Source organism: Engraulis encrasicolus, chromosome 7 (genome assembly GCF_034702125.1).
Source record: "Engraulis encrasicolus isolate BLACKSEA-1 chromosome 7, IST_EnEncr_1.0, whole genome shotgun sequence".
NCBI lineage: Eukaryota > Metazoa > Chordata > Actinopteri > Clupeiformes > Engraulidae > Engraulis > Engraulis encrasicolus.
This window is the reverse complement of record NC_085863.1, coordinates 35,837,980-35,846,581: the sequence shown is the minus strand read 5'-3', so window position 1 is coordinate 35,846,581 and position 8,602 is coordinate 35,837,980. Positions and strand designations below refer to the sequence as shown.

The following is an 8,602-nucleotide window of genomic DNA, read 5'->3' as shown; positions in this document are numbered from 1 at the left end:
GTACAAGGGACATGATGCAGGCATTTAGACCAATACAGCAATATTGCAAAGGAGAAGCATGGATATAAATTGCTTCAAATGTGGGCTACATTGAGAGGACAATATCCTCATTGTTACACATATTCCAGCTTCTTTTCCACCTTTTTTTAAAAATCAAACTAAGTACTACAGTGTAAACCAAGTTTTCATCTCGGGTTGGCCTACAGGTTGGAATGGGGGTTTTCTGCGCTTGGTGTGGTTACAGTAGCCCATAGATGACCGCAAAGCAAATCCCAAAGCATCTTTAACACTGTCATGAGTTGATGATTTGCTTTAAAATATGTATTACAATATGTTATATTGTATTTAATCCATTTGAGTGAAAGACTGAATGTTGTATGCAGAGGTGGAAAAAGTAGCCTACAGAAAATGTGTAATGGTAAGTAAAAGTGTCTTCGCTTTGCTTAAAACCTACTCAAGTAGAAGTAACCATCTAAGAAGTACATACTAATTGTAATTTGAGTAAAGGTTATTTAGTTACTTTTAGTTACCTTTCCTCTCAAGAAATCTATTATTTTTTTCTGGAATATCCTCCTCACTGACCTTCATCTCTCGCCCGGCACCAGCCATCATATGGCATGTGGTTTTATAATTGCACATTTCATTTTTCTTGATCAGTCTGATTCAGTACTCATGCCTGTTTCCTATGAAATTGAGTAAAATGTGGATCAAAGAGTACTAAATCAAAAATAATAATTTTAAAAGCTACTCAATTACAGTCACTTGAGTATGGCTTTATATAACAAGGCCCAAAAGGTCATAAATGTCCCTATCTAGGTCCAGGTATCATAAAGGAGAGACAAAATACTTCTGAGCTGTTTTTCTTCCTTTTTATTGTAGCTGAGTGGGATACAGGTGGAAGCAGGATAGTGGTAATGAAGAAGCACTGAAGTAATGAATTCCCTTGACGAGGAATGCTGCTGCAGAGAGACCAAGCCTCACATTTCGGGCGACAGAATTGTCATGAGCGTGCGCCCGTCCAGGGGCGCAAACAGCGGATAGAGCTTCTCGCGAAAAGTGCCTTTGAAGGTGAAGATGTGCGAGCGGGTCTCTGCGTTGTAGAAGGAGATCTGGCCCTCCTCATAGTCCAGGTAAATGCCCATGCGGGTGGGCACCATGTCCAGGGGCAGCTGCGTCTCTGGCTTGGTGCAGGCGTAGAACTGGCGCGTGCTGCGCCACATGGCCCAGTAGCCCTCCTCCGGGCACATGGTGAAGCGGCCGTGGCGCTTGGACGAAGCGGTGGTCAGGCCCAGCCTCCAGTAGCCGTTGTTGGCCAACCGCACCTCCCAGTAGTGGCGGCCCGTAGCCATGCCCTCCCAGCCCAGCACGCACGGCCAGCTGTCGAAGCGCTGCGCGTTGTAGGACACCTCGGTCTCGGCGTGCGACTCCTGGACCCGCTTGCGGTCGTCGGACACCAGTAGCCACGGGTGGTTGGTCATGGGGTCCAGCGTCACGTCGGCTGTGGAGGAACAGGTGCATCATGCACATGTGAGTGGTAAGAACATAAATGACGACGCAAATGAAGTAGTCTATAGGCCTATATATTCAGCAATATAGTACAGGAGTTCACGGGATGTGGAAGACGGCACATGGTAGTTGAGATACAGTACATCCTGAGGTACCCATGAAAAGTCCACACTGACGTATACTCTATTCAGTGTCAATGACAGTACATGTAGCTTATACGTACTGTATATGAGTGAAATGTACTTGTAGGTAGTTAAAGACAACAAGTAAGTGTAAACAACAGTGTAAAACAGTACCTGATGCACTGCAAATCCAACTCCACACTATAAGGGGAAAATCACAAATAATACAACATTAGTATAATTATAATCTAAAAGTCACAACATTAACACAAAAATATTCATAAACAGTAATTCACAAAATGAGATACAGAATAGTTGGCAGAAATTACCTGAATTTGGGATGTACTTGGGTGTCTCTGTTTTGGAAAGATGAAAATAACTTTTACTTTAGAACACCACTTATCCACTTGCACAATTAAATGTTGATGAAGCCATAGTTGCTATCTGACCTGTTTTCCAAGCTCGCTGTTTGGCGGCAAGCCACATCTGTGACACATCTGTGTCCTAGAGCAAAGGGATGGGACAAATTAGCTATGTAGAATGCAACCGCCCGAACACCTAGAATTTGTTGCGGTTGAGTAGGCCCATGTATGTTCTCTACAGACTTCCTTTTTTAATGCAACAGGACAGTCGAGACAGAAAGGAAGCAAGCGGAGAGAGAGACAGGGAAGGGTCGGCAAGGAACCCGGACGGGAATCAAACCCGGGTCGCCGGTGCAGTAGTGCAGTGCCCTACTGCGTGAGTCACGTCAAGGCCAATTCTGCATAGATTTCCAAAGAGCAATTGAGTCATGCACTCACATTATCTACTATGGCTGAAGCAAAGTCAACTGTCAACTGTACAATGTCAACTTGTTTTTTTTTCCCCAAGTGCTGTTTTTTTTTTTTTTAATTCAAAAGTTTTCAGGTTGCAACTGATCCATCAGCCAATCGGTGTATTAATGAAAATCAGCGAAAGACAAGCCCAGACTCCCTCCCCACCCCTCTGACACGCCTACCGCCATCCGTCCATCCGCCCATCCACCTACCGCAGACGGTGAACAAAGGGTGAGATCATCAGATAAATGTAACTGTCGTGCGATGTAACATTGGTCAGGCCTCACCCTGCTGTCCTCTTTGAGCAGTGACCAGGTGATGAACTCCAGGAAGGGCAGCAGGGTCTTCAGCTTCTTCTTGCGCAACTCCAGCTGTCTCAGGGCCTGAAGCATCTCCTCTCGCACCAGCCCACAGCTCTACACAGAGAGAAAGAGAGAGAGAGAGAGAGAGAGAGAGAGAGAGAGCGATATGATGAATTATATAGTAGACTAAGTGTGTAGGTGAGTCTGCAGTCTAGCACAGGGCCTGAAGCATCTCCTTTCGCACCAGTCCACAGTTCTACAAAGGGGGGGGTTACACAGTATACCAATGTGTACTGTATGTCTGAGCCCAGTGGCATGCACAGAAGGGACATGCCTGTCTGTGCATGCCTACTGTATGTCTGAACTTGTAGCAGCTCCTCTCGCAAAGGGAGACAGGGAGATTAAGCAGAGAGAGGATGAAGTAGGCACAGCACGATAACGCTAAGCCAAAGATCTACAGATAGTTCAGCGCTACCCATACTGTTTCAGGCTTCGGGAGGAAGGTTGTTACTAAAGCCTACTGCTAATTGGCATCTGTTAGGCCGCTTTAACACTAAAGCGGTGAAGCGTCGCAAGCCACAGAAGCTATTTTTACCGGCGGTGGCGAAAATATATGGAAACATGTATGTCCTTCCACACTAACCGGCGGTAGTCGGGCATCAGTGGCGCGGCTGTCAGTGTGGAGCCGGTTGGTGTGGAAGGACAGATATGTTTCCATGTATTTTCGCCACCGCCGTTAAAAATAGCTTCCTTCCCGCGATGCTGCACCGCTTTGGTGTGAAAGTGACAGTTACAGTCCATCTTATGAAACAGTGGTTTAAACACAATTTGGTCAATCTCAGGTGTCACCAACCCTCTGTTTAATGCTTAAGCGCAATCATACACGGCTCTGAAGTTGCCTGGTGGTTTCCCAGCACTGGCCTGTGTTGACAATGTAAGACTCTGCCCATGTGTTAAGTCCTGTATAAGTTGTTGTATAATAATGCATACCTCTGTCACACTTTGAAGCTCCCTGGCCCACTCCTGAATCCTCTGCTCTTCCTCTGATTGGCTTTTGTGTTCTTCTTCCTTCGTCTCTTGGGTGAGATCACCGAATAGCTGCCAGAGATACAGTACATGTGTTTGGGCCAGTGGTCAATATCAGGTTGGGGTTACAATAATACTATGAAAATAACGTACAAGCACTTGACATCAATATTATCCAAAGACGTAGGCCCTTAATGCACGCCGTACCTCCAGTGGCATACTGTAATAGCCATTGAATGGTTAAGTACCATAGTACTAAAATACTATGACATAACACAGGGCCTTTAGTAATGCACTACGACTTGGTCATTGCCATTCTGGTAACAGCAAATTTATAACGCTGTGTCTGTTAAGCTGTAAGCAACTGGACATGAGTTTCCAAAAAGGAGTGAAACATTTTCAAACTCACCGAAGGCTGGAAGGCATTTCAGAGTGACACAAACTCAAAGAAAACTTGGGAATGTTTCACTCTGTGATGTCTTCAACCTCAAAAGTCCAGTTTCTTACACCTAAACCTGTTGTGATGTGATGTGTTCATACTAACATTAATATTGTAATTATTATACAAACTGTTCTGGTAAATGGGCCTAACCAAGTCAAGTCTATTGAGCTCAACATGGCATTAATATCGTAGATACGGGGATTAATTGTTAAAGTAAATGTATCTCCTCAAGTCAACTCTATTGAGCTCAACATAACATTAATATTATCGTTGCATAAACACTTTGTTAGGGTCAAGGTGCCAGCCTCACCAAGTCAACTCTTTTGAGCTCATCAGCCCACTGTAGGATGAGTTCCCTGCTCCTCTCCAGACTGTGGGTGGTGGGGTGGTCTTTCTTGCTGCCACCTGGTTTCTGATCACACACACACACACACACACACACACACACACACACACACACACACACACACACACACACACACACACACACACACACACACACACACACACACACACACACACACACAGAGGGTGGTGGTGTAAAAACGAACTTAATCGATGACTTTTGGAATGTAATGCAGGACAGTTATTGTCTTCCCGCATTCATCCTCATAAATCAGATAAACAAAATGCACTTAGATTCCCCGCTCATCATCTAACAGACTTAAGTTTTACCACAGTAGCTGTAAAGTCATTTGTAGGATTAGGGACGAGATTTTTGTTTGATATGATGTCTGTCTGTTGTTCGGACTTTATGCAGCTGTGTTTATATTGATCCATGTACTGTAGGTCCGAGGTTCAACCATCAACTTTCTTCCATCCGGTTACCTGAGTTGGCCTCTTCAGGTGACACGTAGGCCCATTAGGAAGAGGAGTTAACCTTTTCATGTAGAGCCACTGTTATGACCTTAATGTCACCAAAACGGTAGTGACCATTACTTAATCTGTTTCTTAACACTCTCGGTAATGTCATAGCAACATTGTTATGATGTTATTAAGTTTTTTCAGCAAACTGTGAGTGGAAACACTGGTAATCCCATCTGCATGAAGGGGCTACGTAGCTTGAAATGTTACTAGATACAAGCAGTAAAGAAGACCACTTTAAAAATCACAGACCTTGCACACATGCTCGACTTGTTGCTTCCATGTGCGGATGAAATGCACACATTCCTGTAGGCCACGTAGGTCTCTCAGGTCCTGGGGAGAAGGGCAGTGATTAAAAAAAGTTCATATCAACCCTCAAAACCAATGTGATGCACACCTCTAGTGCACACTTCGAAGTATAGACGTCCAAAGAGCAGGGGAGTTGGAGATGTCCTATAAGGTCACCTATACAGTAGGGCTGTAGTCAAGTTCACCTTTGTAGAGTCAAGGACAAGTCCAAGACCAGGACTAGTTAAGTCGGAGACAAGACCGAGTCCAAAGACGTTCGAGTCCAAGACAAGACCGAGTCCTAAGAAATTAGAGTCTAAGTCAAGTCCGAGTCATATGTTAGTCATTGTAAATAAATGAAAATGACGATAAATGACAATAACAAAAATGTTTGAAGGTAAACTATATGCCAAGCATGTGAAGACAAACTATTAAAGCATCACAGGTTATATGATGACCAGTGTTCTAAATAAAATGAAAACAGACTTGGGCAAATCCAAAAGCGATATTTGGCAAGACCAGTGTCTGAGTCCAAAACAATCTGAGTTCCACTACTAGCCAGTCGAAGTCAAGTCGAAGTCCCCAGAAAAATCAGCCTGGACTCAAGCACTACAGCCCTGCTATACTGACTACAACTGTAGCTCAGGAGTGAGCTTTAGATTACTTTTTTGTCTAAAACAATCAATTCATTAAATAGCCTATTATCTGTTCGGAGGGATAGAGTAGTGGAGTACTTTTATTAATCCTGAAGGAAGTGAAGGTGTCTGTCAGCTTACATAAATACACGAATACAAATATACACAAAGGGCAATATCAGCATCCATATCCACAATACAAATAAAAGCAGTTAAGAAGACAAATGTGTGCTCTCAAAGCCAAAGTCTCATCACTTTGATTTACTGTCTACAACTGTAGCTTAACAGTCTGACCAGCCCAAGTCTGCCTTAGTTTACTTTTTGTCTAGAACAACTGCTGATTATCCATATCAGTATCCATATCCACAATACAGATAAAGGCAGTTGAGAAGGCTCAGTGAAAGCATTCAACCAAAGTGATGAACTTTTGAACACTTATTAATAACAGGTGAGTTGGAAGTGACTGACAGTCCAAGCAGACAGAGTTTACTTAGTTTTTGTCTAAAGCTATTCAAACATTCAACATTGATAATAATGAGCTGTAATGTCATAAGCCATCTCCATGACACAGACATGATACAAAATATTGATTACTTAAATATCAAATATTTATCAAAGTTCGCTCCGAAAATAAAGTAAGAAAAGTAAGCAGTGTGCGGTGTCTTTTGAATTTTGTTCATCAAATATTTATCCTTGTATCCAAACCTTTTATCTAAACTTTAGATTCTAAAGCGGATCCAGATCCAAAGGGTTGTAGCTGCTAGCATTGGCCAGGCCCAGGACGAAGTAATTTGAAAGCGCACCCCATTGAATACATACAATGTAACCCCCCCTGCATTAGGCCCGGGACAACTGACCCCTTTGACCCCCTTCCCTGAGTGTAGTGTACCTTCTGTCTGCTGGCTGGGGCTCTGGTGGGCACGGAGCTGTGTGAAGGAGCGTCATCCTCTGGTAGCGCCCAGCGCACAGCCCCCACTGAGCTGCTGGTGGTAGCCGTCTCAGGGTCTAGGATTGCTGACACACACACACACACACACACACACACACACACACACACACACACACACACACACACACACACACACACACACACACACAAAATAAATCACATTTCCCGTCTCCATACATACAGTATAAACCGAAATCAGAACGGACATGTACACATGTATAGACAGAACACTTACTGAGCTTTCTCTTTGGGTCTTTCATTGTGGATGGTTACAATGGTACAGGTCTCACCGTTTAGGCTGTACCTATTACATCCATACATGTACATGCAAACACAGTACACAACAAGACAAAGCACATTCTTTCATAAAGACATTTAACCAAGTTTACATGTCATTTTCTTAACACTGGGAATACTGCAACTGCTACTCCTACTACTACCACTACTTGTACAACTACCACCACCACCACTACCTCTACGTATAATAATCACAATAATTGTATTAATAATAGTGTATAACATTGTTGATATCATCCTCGCTATCACGGTACATAACATTTATTATTACATCATATTAACTTCCAATCTACGAGTCAAGTGCTCACCTGGTCAGGGTGCCGTCAGGTGAGCTTCAGGGACCAGCTCATTCCAGGTGGTGCAGCGCGGAAAGACAACCGTCTTCCGCCGCGCAGCACAATTTACTTTTTGTGTTTTATGGCGTCTCACGTCTGCGCATGCATCCGAGAGACTTTCAGTTGGCAAGCTTGAGCCATTTTATTGCTGTCATCGTATCAAATCTGAGGTTTCCTTGGGAATGAGATAGCCACAGTCTACTTTTACGACATGCTTATATAATCAGAAATAAACTTTGCTCTGTGTCATGGGGGTGAATCCAGCCGTGCTGCTCTTTGGCATTCATTTGATGAAGTCATGGAGAGACTCTCAAAGAACTAGTAATGCTGTTTTTTTTTTGGGGGGGGGGGGTCTGTTTGTTGTGATTGTGTTGTGATTTCCATGTAACACAGGTTTAAGTCAAGGCAGATGCTTACCTTGCACTATGTACTGTATTAGGTCTTATTGCACTTTTCACACTCTCACTGTTTATTTGTATGCGTAATTCCCTGTTATTTATGGCCCCTCTTGTTTTCTTGTCTGAGCTATTTGTATTTATGTTGTTAAATTTGTGAGCAAACCAAAAGACATTCCTAGCAACTGTATGTTCTACTGTTGATATGGCTACAATAAACTTGAGCTTGATGTAAACTTGATGTAAATATCAAAGATTTGAAATACAAATGCTACAGGACAGATGCTTTCTATTTTCACTTCCTATATGACTATGAAAATGCTTTCTTTTTCACTTGCAATATGATTATGGATATGACTATATGTTCTGGAGATCTCTGCGTGTTGAGAAGTATTTGACATGCCCTCTAGTAAACACTCACAGTGTTTCTCAAACTTAGACCAAGGACCATTTTGGTTCCCCCAATTTTTTTCTGGGACCCCCTGTTTTAGGTGTTAAGAATTCGGAAGCATATTGTTTTTTATCTTAATTACTGAACTGTCTTGTTCTGACACATGTTTTGGATACATTGAACGGTTAAAGTCTGCACATCCGAACGGCTGACCTGGGTGCAGGACAAGATAATG

The 8,602-nt window shown here is 43.1% G+C and overlaps 1 protein-coding gene across 1 annotated transcript; it reads right to left on the bottom strand.

Annotated features, from left to right (window-relative positions):
* Nucleotides 1–855: 855 nt before the first annotated feature.
* si:ch211-114c12.5 (E3 ubiquitin-protein ligase TRIM39) lies at nt 856–7,688 on the bottom strand. The gene is made up of 11 exons (XM_063202495.1): nt 7,555–7,688; nt 7,185–7,253; nt 6,890–7,014; nt 5,330–5,410; nt 4,524–4,625; nt 3,736–3,843; nt 2,731–2,859; nt 2,078–2,132; nt 1,958–1,984; nt 1,803–1,829; nt 856–1,498 (listed from the first exon to the last, which is right to left on the bottom strand). Exons 2-11 carry the CDS (start codon nt 7,207–7,209, stop codon nt 978–980), a joined length of 1,200 nt encoding a protein of 399 aa, XP_063058565.1. The 5' UTR covers nt 7,210–7,253; nt 7,555–7,688; the 3' UTR covers nt 856–977.
* Nucleotides 7,689–8,602: the final 914 nt, after the last annotated feature.

Excerpts from the sequence above, each read along its gene's own strand:
- si:ch211-114c12.5 (XM_063202495.1), bottom strand. The coding sequence starts at position 7,209 with ATGAAAGACCCAAAGAGAAAGCTCA. Across the intron at positions 3,844-4,523 it reads AGCTCAAAAGAGTTGACTTG|CTATTCGGTGATCTCACCCA; the intron begins GTGAGGCTGGCA and ends TATCTCTGGCAG. Across the intron at positions 1,830-1,957 it reads CAAGTACATCCCAAATTCAG|TGTGGAGTTGGATTTGCAGT; the intron begins GTAATTTCTGCC and ends TTCCCCTTATAG.